This window comes from Balaenoptera musculus, chromosome 7 (assembly GCF_009873245.2).
Source record: "Balaenoptera musculus isolate JJ_BM4_2016_0621 chromosome 7, mBalMus1.pri.v3, whole genome shotgun sequence".
In the NCBI taxonomy this organism is placed as follows: Eukaryota; Metazoa; Chordata; class Mammalia; order Artiodactyla; family Balaenopteridae; genus Balaenoptera; species Balaenoptera musculus.
In genome coordinates, this window is record NC_045791.1 from 44032864 (window position 1) to 44056144 (window position 23281).

The 23281-nt window shown below is 35.0% G+C and overlaps 1 protein-coding gene across 7 annotated transcripts in view; it reads left to right on the forward strand.

Moving 5' to 3' along the window:
- The window catches only part of SLC4A10 (solute carrier family 4 member 10), a 302199-nt gene that overhangs the window by 266598 nt on the left and 12320 nt on the right, over positions 1-23281 (forward strand). For 6 of the 7 annotated variants that reach the window (XM_036858559.1, XM_036858555.1, XM_036858558.1 and 3 more), the window contains 6 exons: positions 320-433; positions 1456-1617; positions 8709-8960; positions 10357-10425; positions 15939-16112; positions 16893-17015. In XM_036858559.1, coding sequence (XP_036714454.1) covers positions 320-433; positions 1456-1617; positions 8709-8960; positions 10357-10425; positions 15939-16112; positions 16893-17015 — 894 coding nt within the window. The remainder of the gene's footprint in view (positions 1-319; positions 434-1455; positions 1618-8708; positions 8961-10356; positions 10426-15938; positions 16113-16892; positions 17016-23281) is intronic. The other variant, XM_036858562.1, reaches the window with a different exon arrangement.

A 23281-nucleotide genomic window follows, 5' to 3' on the forward strand; every position in this document is an offset into this window, starting at 1 on the left:
CTGATGTAGTGCTGTTGTATCACGCAAGATTCCCATAATAAACTTAGATTTTAAATAAATACTGAAAACAGCACAATCACCATTGTAGCTATTCCATAATGCCTCATTTTGAAAATGTTGAGTGTGTATTCATCCTAATGACAGAGATACATAAATATAAATATGACAAGAGTTAGTAGTAATATTATAGTCTGCATAAAATATAATATTATGATATTATGTCATAAAGTGTTTATAAAGTGTGAGTCTAGATTATGTTCCTGAGTATTCTTCACTGTTTATAGTTCCTTCAAGTGACAAGTGTTTTCATTATGTTTAGGTTCGATCCATAGTGAGCGACTTTGCTGTCTTTCTTACGATTCTGTGTATGGTTTTAATTGACTATGCCATTGGGATCCCGTCTCCAAAACTACAAGTACCAAGTGTTTTCAAGGTGAAGTTATCATAGGATTTACTATCATCTCTCCATCTCTGTAGGTCTAATTTTTATTCAGATGATGGTTATAACCCTAGTACTTGGGGTTTTCATGAAAATATAAAGAATATAGATTAATATAACAGTAAATAAAATGCCCAGAGCATGACTAAAATTTTGGCCTAATATTAAAAAAATAGAAATCGCAGAAATAGAAACCTAGAGGCAGCTTGAAAAAATTTTCTGTCAATTATTCCAGTGGGAATATCTATATTCTTAAAAGATAAGGAAGCATTTTGAAAGTAAGGGTAATGCACAGTGGATAGGGCTTGAAAACAGATAAAATTAGGTCTGGAATAGAGTTCAGACCATGTTACTAACTATGCAACCTTGGGCCAGTTACTTAACCACTCTGAGCCTGTTTTCTCACCTATCAAAAAGAGCTAGGGACTTCCTCAAAGAATTGTCAAAATGATTTCCTTTGGGACTCATCTCAGGCACCAGCCATGTTTGAACCTTTCCCTGAACCCATGATGTGACCAAACGTCTTTTTGACATTTTTACATAGTGACCTGGATACACATCTAAAATAAGAGTTATACACAGTGGTCAATGTGATACTTGTAAATGTAAATAAATTTGCCAATCATAAATGATAAATATTAATATGATTTTATTTAATATAGGTATTGATTGAGAACACAAATTTGTGAGTCAGTCTGTCAGAGTTGAAATCCGATCTCCACCACTTACTAGCTTTGGGACCTTGAAAAATTTACTGAACCTCTCTATGCCTCAGTTTCCTTATCTGTATCTTCTTTAGACTGTTGTGAAGAAAAAAATGAGTTAAAATATTTAAAGCACTTAGAATAGTGTCTGGTACCTTATAAATGCTTTGTGAATATTATTATTATTAAATATATAATTCACTTGGCATATCAGTTTATAATTAGGGCTTTCCTGGTATTATCTGTAAGACTTAATTTGATTAGGTATTCATTAATCCAGTTAATAACTGTGCATTCTTTAATTTTTCACAGCCCACAAGAGATGATCGTGGCTGGTTTGTTACACCTTTAGGTCCAAATCCATGGTGGACAGTAATAGCTGCTATTATTCCAGCTTTACTTTGTACTATTCTAATTTTTATGGACCAACAGATTACAGCCGTCATCATCAACAGAAAAGAGCATAAGCTAAAGGTATATTTTAACATCCATTTTCATGTAAATCATTGTGATTCAACTGATGTCAACTGATGTTTATTATACTTTGTATTCTATAGTCATTTGCATAGTGAAATATTAAAATATTTTCAGATTCATAATTTTATTTTCTATATTCATGGTACTTTGTCTTACGATAAGTTTAAAATTAATTAATTAATTATTAATTAATTAATTTGTTTATAGCACTTGGCTGAGCTCTGAACTCTGGAACCCTACCTCCAGGACTTAAAATTTAAAAACATTGCCAAAGTTCTAGCTTTCTTTACCATGTTTAACACATTGTAATGAAATAGTCTATTTCGGTGAAGTGTAGCTTTTACCAATTTGTCTTACGTCTGGGATTCTTCTATTTCTCTATTTGACCCTAAGTATGTCTATTAAATTGCATTCATTTTGGAACAAATTACATCTTCAAATAATTCTCATTTTCTTTAGTCGTTCCTCCATCTATAATGTCTAGGACATCAAAACCCAGTCATAAATGTTACAGTTTGTGACATCTTTGTTGAGCTTTAGTGCAGATTTTAATGACTTTCTTTTACAAAGAGAATAAATATGAATGTATCTTATTTATTATATTCTGACCCTGCCATTTTGCAACTGTGAATAATTAGCTGTTCACTGGTGTGCAATTTGTCTGAGATGCGTAATGTGAGCACTATCATTTATAGGAATGTGTTAACTAAAATCAAAAAAATCATTGAATGGTTAAAAGTACTCTGAATCAAACCTTACAAAAACAGAACCGGCACAATCTTGTTTTTTCTGGTATCATGGGATAATTGCCAGCTATCTTCACATACTCTTTAAACTCTAGGAAAAGTTTCATTGTCAGAGCAACAGAAATCATACTTTATAGAATTTTTAAGTATGTTTGTTAGAAAGATTTAAAAATCAGATTGATTGAACTATTTGATGGGAAGTAGTAATGACATAAGTATAAGAAAGCACAGTTATTTGTAATAAATCTTACTGAAAAGGAATTTTGTCTATTATATTGGGGAGAATGTGTGTCTCTCTTAAAATAAAGAGCATTCTTTATTCTCTTTGTAGAAAGTAACTTAAGCGTGCTCAAAACCTTTTTTAAAATGAGTTCATATTCACTTCTTGTTTTTGTCAAAAAATTTTTTGATTATTAAAGATGTATTCTACGAAAATATCACATGAAGTCTTAGGAACTAGACCAGTGATGTGCTGGTACATGTTTAACAGCCAGTCCTCTGTGTATAAAAAGAAATACCCTGATTTATAATGTTTGCCGATTTTCATGATATGAATACTCCCATCGTGGCCCATTTCAAGCTACCGAAGTGACATCAATTGGCAGGAAAAAATTTGAAAATTAAACAATTGGTTCTTATAAGTCTGTATGAGCTGGCTCCAAAATACTGCTGAACTACATTATTCAATATTAGAAACTTTGAATCATTTACAGCTCTCAAAACAAGAAATTCAGATTTCCAAATTAGTGGTCAACTTATTTAATATCAATCATTCAAAAATATTATTTGCTTTTAAAATATCAGCCTTCTGCAAAAGCAAATACCACCACAACTTAATTATTAAAGTTATGTAGTTGATTAAGTAGATCTATAAAACCGGTGTTAAGAACTTAATGTTGAATGCTGTTAGTCTGCTACTCTCTAAGAAGTAAGAAAACATTTTTCCTAGACACCAGTTTATTTTTTAAAACTGAAAACATCTCTATTTTTCCCATTTCTGTTTTTATTATATACTGAAATATGTATTTTCATACTACATATGTTGCTTGTTGTTTTTACATAAGAGCATTATAATGGTAATTATCCAATGCCAACAATATAAATATAAATCTGCATTATCATTTTTAATGGCAGTATATATATTTCCTTGTATGGCACATGTTTTAAATGAACTAAAAGACTCCCGTTTTAGAAAGAAAGTAAGCTATGTAATCATTGTTTCCCTTTCAAAGGAAGTTGGTTTGGGTTTTTTTTTGGCTTTTATAATTAGACAGAAATATCACTGATTTCACTGAGAAATTTCCCTTGTAAAATTTTTTTCGAAATATTAGTGGAATCATTAAAACAGAACGTGGAAGTAAATGAAGAATTGCCCAGGGTGATGTTACCTTTTTGGCTGTCCTGTATGCTTGCTGTTTGCAGATCTCTCCACCTTATAAATCACATATTGCTTGCTCCTTGTTCTTCATGAGCCCATGGTAGGCCCTTGACATTCACAGACTTTCCAAAGCTCCAGATCAACAAATATACTATATTTACCTCCCCTTTACATATCGTATAGAATAGCTAAAATATAGTAAAGCATTCTTTAAGTGGTCCTTTCAAGTATCTGCATTTATAAAATTAAATGTAGAACTAAAGCATTTAATATTTTTGTCACTGAAACAAACTTGAGACTATATTATTAAACTATATTACATTATTTGTACATTACTTTTTATTGTACAAATGGCTATGTAATCAAAAGATTCATATTTTACCCCTTAATAGCCTGGATTTAGTAAACAGCAAATCTGGCTTAATCATAAACTTTGCTACATTGCCACAAGCAGAAGAGTTAGTCTTTTCTTGGCCACTATGAGTCTGAACACCCCATTCTCCTCCTTGGATATGGATATTTGCAAAGTAAGTTCCTTCTAGTGAAGACATATTTTATCTACACCGAACACTTTTTTTTTTTGGCCTTTAACCCTTGTCTTCTCTAAGCTTCACTACAGTGTGGTCTGCTGCTACTGATTTTCCTGTTAATAACAGCAAAAAATCACTTTCTCAGAATGTTCTTTACTCAGAGTAATGGTTTGTTCCATAGCCGCTCTCCCGCCTGTTGCTTCCCTGAAGTGTTTGCACAGTCTCTGGCTTTAACTTGAACCACATTGTCACAAAAAGACACATGTTTCTTGAATATATCCCCAGACCACAAGTTAACCACGTTTTCAGTTTTTACTTATTTTCTTTTCTCCCTTGAAAACCCTTTTTTGCCTTGGTTGGAGCATTCCCTGAGATAGTTTAATGAATGATGATTTCTAGCTTCTGTATCAAGCAGCTGGTAGAGGCCACATCATGTATTTAAGTCTACATCACATATCCGAGTCACCTAGAAATTCATCATTTCATTCTGTATCTCTCCCAAACTTATATTTTAGATCTTTTCACTTTTTCTTCACTTCCATTACCAAATCCAGTAGTTGGTTTTCTTTTAGAGGATTTTTTCCTGCCATTAAAAATCTCTTTATCATTTTGTGAGTGTTACTGCATACGTAATAAAGCTGTGTTGAGTTGAAGAGTCTAGCCCCAACTCACAGGTTAAGTGACTAACTCCTCCCTCAGAATGAAGAATTTCAAGATTAGCAAAACTCTAATTCACTGCACCTCATGATCCTTTGGGTCACTCAAAAGTATCAGAAGTTGCAAATGTAAAAACCTGAGAATGCAGATTTCATCTATATTGTATACAGACGTAAATTCATACTCCCTCTAGCATTTCTCATTTGTTTGTTTCTTCCCTAGAGAAGTGGAATAAGCATTGGTTAACTGAATCCCTCTGAAAAGCATTAAAAATGTCCACTTTTTAAAAAAAGTACATTCTCTAAAAGTGGATAGATAGATATTATCTTTCAGAAAAGAAAGTTTCTGTTAAGATACAACCGTGGGCTTTTCTACATGTTTCTGTAGACAGTTCAGGCTTCTTTTGACATCATTTTTAATAAACAGCAATACAATTCCAGATCACTGGAGTAAATGGATGCATTTGCAACATTCATTTGGCACTACATTCTCTTGATGATTATGGCATTTGATATGTTCTTTTTTGCCCTCTTTGTCAGCCTGGTTCTTCATGTCAATCTATAGTCTTTTATGTGGTTAACTTGACAGATGCAGGAAATTGCTGCCAAGCTTTGAGACGAATTTTTTCAGCAGTGGCATCTGGGTATCAGATGGTCCTCTTGGCTGGCCTCTTGTCTTGCTGCATGTTGGTTTTAGTGGGGTCTGGTGCAGCATCACCTGTTGCTATGCTCCCTTTTCCTCCCATATGTCCATTTCCCGTGATTCATGGATGAATGTGAGAATAGAAGCTCTGGTTCTGTCTTTATTTCAGAAAAAAAATCTACAGAAATATGTTAGAAGGTGCACAGTTCTCTCTCTGACAAAGGGATACTTCCCTTTGGCTGGCATGCCTATCAGCTAATAATATGGTTACAAAGACCATGTTTTTGAAGACATTTTAAATGAAAGGCAAGAAGAAGGATAATGATTAATTAGTGGAAGTGCCAGAACTGCTTTATTTCCCTTGATTCACATTAAATTAAGATGCTCCCATTGTTGTATAACATAATCAGGGGGAAATTGTATTTTTGTTTTTATTATCTACTTGGTCTTTACAAAGCTAGCTTTCTAAGTTTAAAAAGGAAATTATTCCCTCGGAAAGCATTATTTTGTCTGCTTCCTGCAATCTAGAATCCCACTGTTTACATTTGTATCATATTTTTAAAACACTAAGACAAGAGCTGTAGGAAATCGCTCTCACGAAGAAGGCCTTCCTCATATTATTAAGCCATAGGGAGCATGGACCCTGGGAGAGTCCAGGGTGTACTAAACGCACAAGCCTGACTCTCAAGGCCCCATGTTCTTTGCCTCCTCTGTAATGTTTACCTCTCAGCTACTAGCACCTCTTCCATTCTCTCTTAGCAGTACCACAACTTTGCAAAACCGCCCAGGGGGCACCATTCACATTGTATTGCCTCAGCGGTAGAGGCTTAAGGGTCAGGTCCTTCGCTGTTCTATATTCTTCACACTCCAGAGTTCCTAGGACAAAACACTCCTCTAACGGTTAAGATGTGGTCCTTTAATGGGACTAAACTTTGAGTTCTATGCAACTACATTTTCCAAAATGTTCTGCAAAAGGACCAGGGGACCAGAGTATGGCCCTAGTGAAGCTAGTTACACCTTTTTGGTCATGCTGACACCAGGGTGTTTCTCTTCCCACCCTCCATCTCTTAATAATGAAAATCTCTCCCGAGTTACTAGCAAAACAAGTTTCTAGAGTCATATTCACAAGGGAAATTGAGTTTAGGCATTTGGGGGAACTGGAGCATTGCCCCAGCTAAGCTGACCCAAGGAGGGGTGCCACGCAATCGGTGACAATGCAGGAGGAAAAGGTCCTTATGTGGTATCTCTCATTTTCTCCTCACTGTCAGCTCCTACACTTTTATAATTTGGCAGGCATAAGCAGAAAGGGAAGGAAGTACAACCGATTTTAAGGGTGTTTTTCTTAATAAAACAACAAAATAAAATAGCAGAAAGAAAACACTGACATGACAAATACACATCAAATACTCAGTATGTTTCACCCTCCAGGCTATAATAGCTTTCAGATTAACTAGAAACTGCTTGCAGCTTGGTAAAACTGCCTGTAAGAAAAGCCAAAATTATTCCTCTAGAGTAATTGGTAATTTTTGCTCATGTTCATAATAATAAATTTAACAGCTATATTTATTTTAAAATTATACCTGTTTGATTCTAAAAACTGTTTCAATAATGCATATTTCCTTTTAAAAAAGTCAATCTGTAACTTTTTGATTGCTTATTGTATGTCAATGATTGCACTAAAAACTGAGATATACTGAGAAATTGTATGATAAGTTTACCTGCCCTTAAGAAACATTTATATATTTTTACTGAGGATCCTTGAAACAAGTGAGTACCAAAGAAAAATGTATTGTTCAACTGCTAGAATATAACAGCCCCTAACATTTACTGGGTACTTACTAATATATCAGACATTGTTCTAAATGATGTGCAAAATCATTTGCAAATTATTTAATTCTCACAACAACCCAGCAAGATGTCTCCTGTTATCGTCACCATTTTTCAGATAGGAAAACAGAGGCACAAGAAGTTAAATGATTTGCCCAAGATCATTGGTTGAGCCAGCATTTGATTCCAGGCCACCTGTCTCCAGAACTTATACCCTTAAGCACTTTATTACACTACCTCTCATGAAGTAGTCATTAAGAGTTGGAATGTAAAGTAGCATTTGCTGCCTCTGAGGCTTTACACTGTCAATTTCCTATGGGGGATGGAGGAAGAGGGTAACTCGATTCTTCCCCATTCTTCAACTTGTCTCCTCAGAGAACTCTTAGCTCATCACCCTCCCCTAGGGAGCAGTCTCCAGGTCCCCACACCTCCACAGGTCCCTTGCACCCATTTTTCCTCATTTACATTTCCTGCCTGGTTCAAGAAAGCTCCGAAGTTGGCAACATCTGGAGGCCAGTGACAGCACAGGAGGATCATAGAGGAGATAGAAAACACAAATACTATCACTTTAAGGAGAGGCCAAATTTTTCCAGGGCTGAAACTGAAACAGATGAGAACAAGATGCAGTAGTAATATATTAAGATAAAAATGAGTATATATGGAAGTTTAGGTTCTATGATATTATTTTTCCCAGTAAAAGTCAGCCATTGAGACAAAACAGGGCAATTGGAAACTGAGGGTCTAAGAAGAGTTTTTCCTTAGGAGATGTTAGCAGAAAGGCTTCTTGGGTATTGTCAGGAAGTGGTTTCTAGTCACAGCCAGGCCATTCTTAGCTCTGCTGTGGACACAGCCCTTACTTTGTTTTCTCAGCCTGATGCCTGGTATGTAATTGGTGCTCAATATTTTTCGTATGAATTAATGATGAAAGACTAGACATATGAACTGCAAATTAACCTGCCCATTTAAGGAACCAAAGTGAAGTGACTGTATTTGATAATGACTTTACCTATTCAATAGAAATAGAATGGAAACTAATGTACCATTAAGCCAGAATTACATTAAACCTATTAAAATATATAGAAGCCACTATAATCATAATTGCAGTAGGAACACCTGCAGATTTTCTTTAAGTGGATTATATATTTTGAGACTGTTATCTTTTTAAATTTATTTTGCATTTTAGAATCATTTATACAAGATTCAAGATAGTATCTCTTTTCTGTTCTTTACTATTCCATGGTGGTGGTGTCATTGGTCTCTATGCCAAATTCAGGTAGTATGAGAATCCTCTTTTCTTTCTCTTAACAGAAAGGTTGTGGGTACCATCTGGATCTATTAATGGTGGCCGTCATGCTTGGTGTGTGCTCCATCATGGGCCTGCCGTGGTTTGTGGCTGCCACTGTCCTCTCCATCACTCATGTCAACAGCCTAAAACTGGAATCAGAATGTTCCGCTCCGGGAGAACAACCCAAATTTCTTGGCATTCGGGAGCAAAGGGTTACTGGGCTTATGATTTTTATTCTTATGGGTTCATCAGTCTTTATGACCAGTATTCTGAAGGTAATGAAATCTGCCTTTATGAATTTGTGAGAAGGCAGAATATATGTATTATTGTTTAAGAAATTTCATTTGAATCTAAGCCATCGATTTGTAAATATTGTATGGCATGTGATGAAAGTGATGAATTTTTTTTTACCATGTTTATATAGCTTCTTAACAAGGGAAATTATGTGCTATATTTTAGAATCCTTAAATACATAAAAAATGTAATCTGGCAGAGTAAAATTTGATGTGGAAATTATTATTGTAATTTTGAAATGAAAATCAGGTTATGGGAAAGAGTCACTCATCTCTGACTGACCTGTGACCTGAGTTTACTGTAGGCCTACACAAAATAAAGTTTCTATTTTCTTGTCAGTGGACAGATATATTTGCAATTAATATTACTTAATATAAGGTAGAGGTGCAGAGATAAGCAATGTCATGGTCATGGCCACATATGCAGTTTTGTATTTTAAATGTTTCATAAAACTACTACATGAACATCATTATTATACTTATTTTTTTATGTTTCAACTAGTTGAATCCTGAACTTTCTGAATGTATTTGGGTTTATTAAACCCCACCATAGTTTTACTAACAGCTATTTTTCTGTGTATAAAAATAATCTCAATTTATGAAATAAAGTATGTCTCACTTCTATCCTTAAAAAAATAAAATAAAATAAAATAAAATAGTTGAATCCATTTTAAAGAGGATTAAAGAGTAATTGTTTTGTCATATAATTTTGACAGGTATTTCAAAGTGTGTTAATTGTATTTTAAATTATAACTCATTTTAGTTGTCCATAATTTGAAAATTCTAATTGAATTATTTAATAATTTATACAAGTTTACCTTTATTTAATAATTTACACAATTTGCAGAACTAATTTCTATGTTATATAAGTAATTACAGAGAAACAATGATGCTGAGGTATTCCAATAAAAAGAGAAAAATTGAACGATCCACATGTTTACAAGTATCTGGTGTGATGTAGGAACAATGTTTAAACATTAACTCCATTCTTCACCTTTAATCTAAATATCTTACCATTGTGAAACAAAATTCAAATTTCCCTAAAGCAGCATGATAATAATAGTTAATATTTATTGTTTATTACATATCATATGTGTTTTTTTGGTTTTGACCTATTAAATAACTTATAACAGACCTATTATTAACCCTTTTTAGATGTTGGGAAACTAAGGCACAGAGAGCTTAGGTCACTTACCTAAGGTTATGCAGCTAAAAAGTGCTTAGAGCTGGGATTTTAACCCATGTCTTCTGGCTCTGCCCTATACTGCTTCTAAAATATTTATTTATTTTTCTGTGTTTTTCTTTGGAAGTGCAGAATATATTGATCACATTATATTTGAAAATAACTTGTGCCTTTTTTCTAATTGTTCTTTTACAGTTTATTCCTATGCCAGTGCTATATGGAGTGTTCCTTTACATGGGTGCTTCATCACTAAAAGGAATTCAGGTAAATTACAGAAATGCAAGCACATCTATGATGACTTATCTTAAGGTCTGTTGATGCTAAGTCACGTGGTAGCTAAAAAAATGCCATTATCTGAGGAGCAGCTTTCAGACTACAATTAAATTTCTTCAAACTGGTTCATAATCTGAGGGTAGTTTTGTTTACTATGAGTATATTAAAACTGTAAAAGGTTTAGACTTTATAATCCTTTTAGAAAAAGATAGCAGTACATTTAAAAATATATCCAAATACTTTTGATCTTTGATACTGTGATCATGTATGTGGACATCTATCTATGAAAACAGAAAAAAAATTTTGCACAAAGATGTTCCTTGTAACACATATTATCAAAATATTGGAAACAACCCAATTATTCAACAGCAGTAAAATAATTAAGCTATCTAAGGTACATTAATTTAAAATTGATAAATATGATGACTATAAAAATAACAGTAAAAATGCTTATGACGAAGTGAAATGCAAAGTGAAAAAGTGGTAAAACGAGTTGTAGCTACAATAGGTTTATAAAACTGTGAGTGTGGGTGGATTAAAAAGGAAGGTAGAGAAATAAAGACAATTTATTAAGGTAATAAGATCCTGGGTGATTTTTTTTCCTTTTATGTTTGTTTTCCTGTTGTTATTACAATTATCTTTATAGAATTATTTTGTAAATTAATAAGGAAAACCTTATTAATTGTTTAAGTATTGGTTAAATAAATATAGTTTTTGTATTAATCTCCCATTGCTACATTACAAATTGCTATGAAACGTAGTGGCTTAAAACAGTAAACATTTATTATCTCACAGTTTCTGTGAGTCATGAATTTGGGAACTTATTAGCTGGGTGATTCTGGCTCAAGATGTCTCATGTGGTTGCTATCAAGATGTGGACAAGAGCCACAGTCATTTGAAGGCTTGAATAGGACTAGGTGTATGTCCAAGATGGCTTATCATATAGCTGAGGGCAAGAGACATTAGTTCCTCCCTGGCTATTGGTAGGAGGCCTCTCCATCAGACACTTAAATGTCCTCACACTAGAGAAGCTAACTTCCATCCAAGTGAACAATACGAGAGAGAATGAGGGCAAAGTCACTGTGCCTAATGACAATCTCCAAAGTCACGCACGGTCACTTCCACTTTTTTTCTATTTGTTAGAAGCAAGTCATTGTGTCCAGTTTGCACGCACAGGGAGGGAAATTAGAGTCCATCTCTTGAAGAGAATAATACCAAAGAATTTGTGGACACATTTCAAAAGTACCACAAGATTATTCTAAATTTTTACAGAGGCTGTTGACAAATTATTCCTGCTTATGTTACTGTAGTGGGTTGAATTCTGCCTCTTCCCCCCCATTCATATCTACCTGGAATCTCAGAATGTGACCTTATTTGGAAATAGAGTCTTTGCAGATGTAATTAGTTATGGATTTCAAAATGAGCTCACCCTGGATTTAGGGTGAACCCTAAATCCAATGACCGGGGTCCTTATAAGAAGAGGAGAGGACACAGAGAGACACAGGGAAGAAAGCCACATAAAGGTGGAGGCAGAGATTGGAATTTTGCCACCACAAGCCAAGGTACATCAGGAGCCAACAGAAGCTGGAAGAGGCAGGGAAATTTTCTTCCCTACTGCCTTCAGAGGGAGCATGGCCCACCAACACTCTGATTTTGGAATTCTGGCCTCCACACTGTGAGAAAATAAATTTCTATTGTTTAAGCCACCAAGTTGTAATTTGTCACAGCAGCACTAGGGAACTAACACAGGTTTCGACTTAAATGTGCCTTTGAATAATCTTGTTTTATAACAACATTATTGTTCCAGAACACTTAAATTTTCTTGACAAAGAGACTACTTTTGAGGATTATTTATCGTAAAGTATAGTTGGTTTTTGTTGGCTAAAAGACAATATAAATTACCACGTTTTCTTTGACAAGCCGGACTCACTGCCATTCAGAGGCCTACAGAGGAAAAGTCATCTGAATAAGTGCTATGAATTTGTCAAATTAACACTTTTTAAGTGGAGCGCAGGGTGCTGGATGGTGAACTGCGGTTCAACAACAGACCACAAGAGAAACTGAAATAGAGAAGTTTATCACTCACAGGTCTACACAGGAAGTACCTGGCCTTGAGGGGCCGCATGGGGAGGTCCAGACAAAGTGAAGACAGAGAGAGGGAGACAGGACCTGGGGCACATGCTTTTATTAGGGTCAGTGGGTGGAGTGCTTTGGGGTTCCTGGGCTAAGGCCGAATTGGACTCTTCAAATCAAAAGAGCAGGGTTTTGGTAAGCTTTGTGGGAGTCTTATCTAAGGGGTGTATAAGGAGAAGGCAGTGGGAGGCAGGGGAGGTTGCTGATCACAAGGGCCGTTGGAGAAGCTACATCAGGAACTTGTATCTATTTGCGACTCTGCAGGCAGCTGTCTAAGGCGTACACTTGCGTGAGGGGTTAGGGTAGTTTAAGGTCACCTCAGGCTGCTTGATCAAACAAAATGGATGATGAGGCAGCAGCACTATGGAATAGCTGAGCTAAACTCTCAACACTGAGGGGCAGGCAGCACAGGAGCTCTTTTCCTGAATAAACAACTAACCAGCTTCTGCCTTTGGGAGAAGGAAAACCTCTTCGGCCTTGGGATACTACTGGATGTCAGAACCGAGGCAAAACTTTAGTATGAAGTTACTGTAAGATCACTGAACACCCAAAGTAGATAGCGTGACTCTGTTCATCCTGCCACTGGGTAAAATTAACTTGGGAGAAGGAGATGGTTGAGAAGTGTTATGAATTTAATTTTACTCAAACTACATTTAATTTGCTCAGCTGTAACTTCATGTATGAAAAGTATATTTTAAAAGAATTGGTTTGGTAAGGCAGATAGGGAAGAGTATTGAAAAGGTTTCGTTTATTTGTTTTGCTGGGTTTTTGGGGGGTTTTTTTGCCTTTGGCAAAGGTTCCATGAGTACTAATTTCAACCGTAAGTGAAAAGTATTCATTATTAGGCCTTGGGCTCACATCAATACAGCAGCAGAAGTTTAAGAAACAAAGTAAAGGGGCTTCCATGGTGGCACAGTGGTTGAGAATCTGCCTGCCAATGCAGGGGACACGGGTTCGAGCCCTGGTCTGGGAAGATCCCACATGCCGCGGAGCGACTAGGCCCGTGAGCCACAACTACTGAGCCTGCGCGTCTGGAGCCTGTGCTCCGCAAGAAGAGAGGCCGCAATAGTGAGAGGCCCGCGCACCGCGATGAAGAGTGGCCCCCGCTCGCCGCAACTAGAGAAAGCCCTCGCACAGAAACGAAGACCCAACACAGCCATAAATGAATAAAATAAAATTTAAAAAAAAGAAACAAAGTAAAATCATTTTGATAGGCTGCAACAGGTTTTTCCCCCTAATTCCACTCACATGATTTTCTACCCATGAGGTTTGGAACTAAACAAGAATGTCAAATTTTGGAATTATTTGGGGTGTGAATCTTTCAAATGAAAATTGAGGAAAACATTATCAAAGGCCCATGAGAAAAGTATAATGAGTTCTAAATAGCACCAATGAAACAGCAAATAGGGTTTCACACTGAGAAACAGAGTTAGTGAAAATTTGAGTGAGCCCAAAACTCAGGGAGTTGAAATTCCTATTTGGTATTTTGTGGTTAACTGGATGGGGAAACGGGATACTGATATTAGGACAAGATCAAAGGCAAATGCAAAACTCGGAATACATTTATCATGATTATCATTACTTGAGTAATAATAATTAAAAATGTGCTGAATATCAACAGTTCAAGAAGCATGTTGATTTGTTACCCTGTTTGTTGGAGGGCTCTATATGTTACCTGTTTGGTAATATTAAGAAACTTATCTAGGCTTCTCACTGTGCAACATGGCAGAAAAAACAGATTAGTGTTCTCATGAATGCTGTTTCTGTACTCTGATATATAACCACATTTATATTCACTCCAGCACTTCAGGAATCCAAAGTAAAGCAAATGTGCCATTTAAGCAATAACAAGTGAAGCACTCACACGCTGAAGTACATTTATGCAATAACATAACTTCACAAATGGAGAAACTGTGGCTGGGAAAAATTAGTTCTATAGAAATTGAAACATTCGGATATAACCCCAAGGATTTTACTTTATTTCTTCCCTATTGCCACCTCCACTGCGCAGAGTTTTATTTATTTAATGACATGTAATTTTAAGAGATATTTAGGAGGTAGAAATAAAAAGACCCAGTGAAATATTTGTGGACAATATAGAGAGGGATAAACCAGAAACTAATTCAGCACTTAGTACTCTGCATAGAAGGTTTTCAACAAATTTTTTGGAATGTATAAATGAATATGAATAAATAAATGAACAGTGGATGGGCTAAACTATGTATGATTCTGGTTTAGATGCCTGAGGGAAGGTCATGCTCCACTGTAAGACAGGGCACACAGAAGGAAAGATGGGTTTATGTTGAATTTGGGATATGAGGAGGCTTTGGTAAAACATGTTTTTTTTTTTTTTTAACATCTTTATTGGACAAACATGATGTTTTGCCACTAACACTTACTTGACTTCATGGGCATTTGTTCCTTGGCATATTAGAGTAATTTTGGAATATTTGATGAGAATTGCTTACAATTTTCTTATATAAAGTAGCTAAGGACTAAATCTAATATTACTCTTAAAATGCATAGTAGATATTCCTGTAGAAATGGTATGATATAGAACTGACAGTGATTGAAACTGTCATTTTCTAAATCATCGCTTCTTGTTGGAAATATTGAAAACTGCAAAATTTGGCCTGAGAAAAATTAAACAAAATGATCCACATAAAATAAAGCTAACATGCGGTACAGTTTGTTAAGTAAAATGTGATTGAAGATCACATTTGATCAAGAAATTAAACGGAGTTAAAATTTGCTCTGAAAAATACTTTATTAACAATAATTCATCTAGGTTAAATCTTTATGGCCAAGATGTTTGTATTTTTAGAAACAGCACCAAAACCTTGTTGGGGATCAAAGTGGCAAGGCCAAAACAGCAGAGTCAAACTAAGGAGGTCAAAACATCCTACTCAGCAGCTGGATATGGGTCTAGAGCTCAAGACAGACAGAGCTGAAGTAGAGTTGAGGTCTGAGAGTCTTCAGCAAGTATGTGAAAGTTGAAACAATGGGTATGGATGAGCTATTCGGGAAAGAAGAGTCCAGGAAACCCTAGTGCTTAAGGGGCAAATAAAAGAAGAAATTGTAATGTGATGATGATAATGTTTTCTTTCAAGGCTATACTCTCTGAGGGAGCAACATTTAGCATTGGCTTTAATGTTATTAAACTCTTTTAAATTATAACCTGTGTCCATATTCAAGAAAATGTGGGATATTATAAAACTGAAATTGTATTATTTCAGAGTGTACGCTTAACAATAGCACTGTCCTGATGTCAACTTAAGTGTGATCTACTATACATTGGACCATATTATACATTTACTTGTCCTACTTCTATTGCTGTCTGTAAAAAGCAATTTAGTCTGTTTATCTTCTAGTTCTTCGATAGAATAAAGCTCTTCTGGATGCCTGCAAAACATCAACCAGATTTTATATATCTAAGGCATGTACCACTTCGAAAAGTCCATCTCTTCACAGTTATTCAGATGAGTTGCCTTGGCCTTTTGTGGATAATAAAAGTTTCAAGAGCTGCTATTGTCTTTCCCATGATGGTATGAAACTTCTAACTCAACTCTTTTTCTCCTCCTCTGATTTTCTGCTCTCATTGAAAATCCATGAACAAACTGGATCAATAGAATAATTTTGAGCAATTTTTGGAAATCTTGGTATAAACTTTAGCCACTAAAACTAGTAACTAAGATTGGGTTTCAGATTATATATGAATTTCAGTGATTCATACTAGCTTCATCTCTATCATTCTGAATATTAGCAGTGGTTTGAATTAATTGAAGTTGGGTGGAAAATGTAAACTTTCAAAATTTAACTTTAAAGATATACTAGCAAATTTGAAAATGTAGGGGATTTTTAAAATTAAATTTTTTTAACATCTTTATTGGAGTATATAAAATCAAATTTTATTAACTATTTTAAACCAGTTTCAAATACTTCAAAAGTAAAGTGAATTTGAATTACTATAAGTCATTTAAAATATCATCAGCATAGGTAATAATGGTTTAATGTTCATTTAAAATAATGTAAACTATTAACTATGTGTATTTAAGGAAACAGCCAAATATATAGTTTTTTTTCATTGCTTCTTTAAATGACTCGTACAATGGGTAAAATGATAGCCATTATTCTGGAGATGTGGTAAGAAAAGGAAGTGAAGGAAGCAAAAGTACACTCAATATCTTTTATACGCACATATCTTCAGATTTCACTTTCATGTCAGCCCTAATTGAAGTTGACTTGTTTGTACCAAAAAACAAACAAATCTAAACCTCCCATTTATATTTTTTCCCTGTTTTAAACTGTTTTATTATTTACTTCAGGTGTTAGCTCTGGTATTTGTAAGAAAGTTGATGGACTTTCTGTTTACCAAACGGGAGCTCAGCTGGTTGGATGATTTAATGCCTGAGAGTAAGAAAAAGAAACTAGAAGATGCTGAAAAAGAAGTAAGTCAGAGCAAAATCAGTATCTTATAAAGAAAAGAAAAAGGAACACTTGCACAGTAATAGCTCTTTGCAAAGCTAAATTTTTGTGTTTAGCTTTAGATAGTGACTACTAACAAACACAGGTGGACTATTTTGGAAGATTGATGTTTAAAATCATCAAGCTGGAACTTGAACAGACAGAGAACATATCTGACATGAGTAAACCAAACCCTAATGAAATATGCAAATACTTTTTCCTTCACTATCCTTATAACTGCAAAGTTTATTTTTCTGATTCCTCCCTTCAGGATTCCAGAAACTTATTGATGCTTAACTGTTTCCAAATTATAGTCGTGCAATGATTGCTTTTTGGTTGAATATGTGAGAAGAAAAAAAAAAAGACATTATTACTGTTGGTATTTTCCTAGGGAACAAAGTTTTAATAAAAAGATTCTAATTCTAATTAAAAGGTAAAATTAGTTATTCTTGAAATAGATGAAATGCTTAAGAGGAAAACACGTTGATCTGATTTGCTTTCAAAGTGCTTTAAGATTGAGTAAATGCTGTTAGAGAAACTTTGGGTGTTTAATTACTTTCACAGACTGCTGATTTATCCTATTCTGTTTCATATGTTAAAACAATTGGTTTTAAGTTTTATGACTTATTTAAATTCGTGTATAAGCCTGGGTCTATTTTGAAGGCTAGTAATCATAATATTTTTAAAGTATGTAAAAACTACAAAGAGTAAAAATGAAAAAAATGACAAGTTCATCATTTAGCAGAATGATCGGGTCCATAGATTGTGAAATATAAGAATAAAATTTTCATGTAACTGGAAATGAATATGAAAGAAAATACTTGGTGAGACTTAACGCATTATTCTTTCCATTTTTTCTTCTCCTATATGGCAGTCAGTAAATGTATTCAGTTTCCTACCTGTGGTGTATTTTCTCAAACCATAGGTATATTCCTCTTTCCTTTGGGGAATTTGTTTGCAAACATTTCAATGGTCTTAGGTTTTACTTAGCCATTAGATGAGTCCAGATTAGGCCACAGAGCCTAATGGATTACAGATAAGTCTACATAATACATGACTGTCTGGCATTTCTTCACTTTTCCATGTTGTCCTATTACTGACAACGGATTCCGCATTTAGAGATCGATCGTAATGATGTATCTTAATTCTATATGACTATTTCAATTTTCCCAAATGTTGTAGAAGTCATACTTAGTATCATACTTCTAGCAATACTTATATAATGTTAAAAATGTCATTATAAAATTATCATGTTTCTTTATTTTTGTAAGTTTGATATATTCTTAAGTATGAGAATTTTTTAAAAATAGTGCTTTAACTATTTTTCCAAGTTGATATATTCTCATTTAAGTATGAGAGTTTTTTTTAAATAGTGCTTTAACTAGGATATTTGGATAATTTCTGGTTTTTTTAGGGCTTTAGTAAAGGTTTGCTCTCATCCTTAGGTGCTGTTCAAGAAGAATATGACAGAATTTGGTATAAAATAAATGAAAATAAATAGACACAAGAATATAGAAACACTAAAGCCTTAAAGTATCCATGCTTGACATAATTAAAATTTATTCAGGTTGAAAACAATTTCTAGGAAGGTTTAAATTCCAAGGAAGACAACTTTGAATACAAAACTCATTGACCACAAGCTTCCGCTTAGTCTTTCTGATAATGAGAATGTTAAGTATTCTGATGCAGTAGCTTACAAATGTAATTTTGCTTTATTTTCCTGCTTTGACTTCCTGTCAAATGTCTTGACTACTTCTGTAGGAATAAGCTAGCAACAGCCCCAGGCATACAATCATTCCTTTTACAGCATTCTCCTTAGGCCATATCCGTACCATGGAACATCCTTGCCCTTCTAAAACTTTGTGAAAAGAAAAATAATATGTATATATAATATATTATGCTTAATATTCTTCCCTTTTTTCATTCAAAGAAAATTTCAGATTCTTCCTTTATATGTCTGTGAAATAGGAGAGAACAAATTTGACAGTAATCATAAATGTATTAGAATCTGCCGTTTCCATTGCCCAGAACCATTCACATAGCTGCATATGTATGGTACTTATATGTATGTGTGCCATATGTCCATTTTGGAATTTATTAACTTCAGATAGGCAGAGATGCTATGTACTGAGCTTCTAACCTTTTTATATTATAAACCCATTGTACGCCAATGGGGTGTTGTTGACTGTTTTCTGATTATATAAAGATTTTAGAAGTAATTAAATATTACTAAAATTCCTAGAACTCAAGTTTTCTGAAAGGATTCCAAAAGAGATTAAAGATTTATTGAGGCAAAGTTACAGCTGTATCCGGTTCGGAGTATGAGAAAAAGTAAGGGAAAATGCCTTGTAATACATTAATCAGGCAGGTTTACAGACCTTTAAGTTCTCAAATAGATTAATATGATGATACTTTAATGTGATCCTCAGTACATGGAAAGAAACAAGTAAACAAATAATACAGTCAAGAAATAATCCATAATTGAACATTAAAATATAGTTCTGACCAGTGCAAAGAAAGATAATTCTCCATCTGACAAGTGGAGAGAGAAGAGTTAAATTAAAGATATTAACTTTCTAACTTGGAATTAGTATTAAAAGAATATGATCAGTATAGAGAGTAGGAAGATTTAAGAAGGATTACACTAAAACTTGAATTCTGGTTGAATTTCTACTTGGCCACCCAGATCTCGGCATTCCATTTGCTTGAGGCTATGGACTCCACTGAAGGCTATGATCTTCTTACTTGGCATCTTATACCAAGGCCCAGTCTTCCAAGAGATTGTACATTAACGTGGTAAATGAACAAGTTCTCCAAAAAATATTGCATTTCTGCAATTACTCAAATTAATTGTGTAACTTTGATTGTGATCTGGAAAGATGGTAAAGAGCAGAAATGTCTCAGCTCCCTGAGACTTGAATTTCAAATAGGCTCACCTCTTGTCCTTTTGATGATAGTTACAAGCTTGTACCTTTATCATCCAAGGTTTTACTATCAGTAGCCCACTTCTGGTCTTATGGCACTGAGAAAACATTAGTTTGACCTTAAAATTCAATAATGAGTTAAGCAGAATAAATAGCTACACAGGCCAGTCCAAGGTCGCAGAGCTTCTGTTCCAAATTTTCATGTACTTCATGCATATGCATATGCATATGCTTCAGTTTTTAGAAAGAAAGGATTATAATCAGGATAGAAATGAATATTGGAACCCTGACATTTTGCACATTGCTCTGTGTAAAGGGAAGACTGCAGAATCAAATTCTGGATGTCCAAATGTGCTCAGAGTACCAACACGCTTTCCTTCCTACTTCAGTATTCTCTAGGACATTGTACACATTTGACAAAAGGGCTGCTGTTAAAGCAGTAAGCCCCAGCAGAATGTTTGCTCCTCGGTGAGGGAGAAGGAGGTTAATGTCAGCTAGATCCTGGAAATTCAACTCTGTGCAGTGATCATGATATTGACACCTCTTGGTTTGTGGGAGCTTCACTCTAACATATATGCTATAGGGAAAAAAAGGAGGGGGGCAAGTGGGGCTTGTGATCTGTATGAAGCAGTCTCATGAGCAAGGCCAAGAAGATGGAAAAGAATCTAAAAACAAGTGCAATTAAACAAATTAGAGAGCATGTCTTACTGCTCAGAAAGATCAGAATTGGTTGTGGATTTGGGAAGCATGGCCTAATTATTGCACAGGCAAATGTTATTTCTAATTGACTCTTAGAGCAAGGCAAGCATATTCTTCTTCCTCAAGCAGTGGTTTTCAAAGTGTAGTCCCATGACCTCTGCTGTATCAGCCAACACCTGTCAACTTGTTACAATCTGAATTCTTGGACCCTACTCTAAACCTACTGAGTCAAAACTCTGGAGATAGGGCCAGATTCTGTGTTATCAAGACCTCCAGGTGATTCTGATGTGTGCTAAAATTTGAGACAAGACCTTTCCTAAACCCACAGACTTTTCATCACCAGAATATAGTCTTCTAAATCCAAGAATTATTGTATTTTATAATAATTTAGGTAAGTCAATTAGAGAAACTGAATCAAATATTCTGATGAAAAAACATGTTGCATCCATCTATCTATATGAATTCTATATAGACTACTCCTCCTCCTCATTTTTTCTTTTCAGTTTTCATTGTTAAAGTGAGTTGTTTTATGTATTGGCTCTTCTACATATTGGAAATTTTAAGGAATACCTCTTATAAATATAACATTTTATGGTTTACAAATTATTGTGTGTGTATGTATGTGTGTGTGTGTGTGTGTGTGTGTGTGTGTGATGCTTGTAGCGTTATCTATTCTATTAGTAATTGGGGAAGGAAATGATCAAACACTTCTTAGGTTCTGTAGGCCCTGTTGTCTTCTTGGGTAAAATAAAGGGGTTAAACTTGATTTCTGAAGTCCCTTCCGTTTTTTAAGATCTGTGAATTCTAAAACTGCTGAATGTTTTCTCTCTCTAATACAATAGATATGTTTATGAACATTGGCTCTGTGCTGCTGTTGTTGGTACTTTGAGCTATTTGAGCGCTCCTACATAGATACAGACTTTACATAAGAAATGGATACAGTAACTGATGTTACCTATTTCACTAAAGGTAGAGCATTTGTTAGGTATCATAATATATGAATTGTATTTTTTACACTATCACAAACTATGATTCAGATTCATGATGTAATTTTATATATAAGATCTTATTCATCAAAACACACCACGATTTAACCCTGATTTTATTTTCCTTTTCTACTCAGCACAGGCCTTTGGCCCCAGCCAGGCTAGTTGTTCATTGTCGTGCAAACATGTCCTATTTATTCCTACCTTTTATCCTTGACCCATATTGTTTCTTCCCACCTAAATTTCTTCCTTTCTATTACCAAACTGATCAGATAAGACTGGCCCAGATACCACTGCCTCTGGTCCTATACTTTCTACAGTGATCCTTCTCATCCTCTGAGAGTAGGGTTTATGGCTTTCTTTTCATTGTTGTATGCCCAGTACCTAGCAGATTACCTGTCTTGAAGATCATGCTTAATACGTATTTGCTGAATGGATTCACAAATAGTTCCTGGATTATTCTTTTTGTTCACTGTGTGCCTAGCACATAATACATACTCAGTAAATATTTGAGTGCTACTGAATAGATTTGTTTTTAAGCCTCTATTTTTCTGCCTTTTACTGGCTATGGCATTAACTGTCCTTCACTTATTTAGTATCCGACCAATGCTTTGGCTATCTTAATTAAAAGATGGTGTTCAAATCAGAGTATGAACATTCCTCTAGTCAAATTGGCAAAACCCCCTCAGGTGCTCTTGGGTAAACTTTGATCATCATCCTTTGTAAAATCTCCATGTTGTAGAGCTCAGCATATTTTTTGATGGACACTGTGTAAATGAAATGCTGAATGGAACTCATTTTAGGATACTTCAGACTTATAAAGTGAAGGATACCCAGTAAGCTTTTTGCTTTCTCTCTCTTTTCCTGTATGATTGAGATAAACTAGGTTGTGATTGTCATGACGGCTGGTGCCTGGTTTGACTGCTCCTCCCCAGAAAGTCTCAATTTTTGGCTTCCTCCACAGTGCTGCCTAGGATGCAGCCGGCCCTCTATCCCCGAGCTCTGGGGCCCACCCAGCTTCCTTCTGGCACTGAAGGCAGCGGCTGCTCTGCCACCCTTCTCTTCAGATAAGCATGGCTTGGAAATGCTATCTTTAGAGGTGATGAGTTTTTGTTTGGATAGAATTATGACTAGTATAAAGCCCACACATGCTAACAAGCCACAGAGTGCAAAATAATTATTGAAAGCAATTTGAGAGAAAAGTGGAAAATCATCTGAGGAAAAAACCAAAATTGTTCCCAAAGCTTTGGTCCAATTTTTTGCTGTTAGATTGAATCTCGAGCCTTAGTTTTCTGCTGCCAGGTAACCTAAGCACTGATGGCACCGTTCTTCTCTTCAGCTTTTTTTGAATTTTACTCTTTATTAAACCTTGTCTACCTGACTTCTTGACACTTTATTCCAAGTTGGTCAGAAAAGATACTACATACCAAGCTTACTTTTCAGTGGACAACCAAGGAAAGAATTACATTTTGTTTGTATTTGGTTTTACTTAAATAGCGTTTGGGGTTGCTGAATATTTTCTCTTTATGTTCCTCCATGTGCATTAAGATAACCTTTTCTTCCTGAAAGGATACATATGTTCTGCCCATGGCCTCAATGATGTGCATATAAATTAATATGGCACATGTATTATTTCCATAT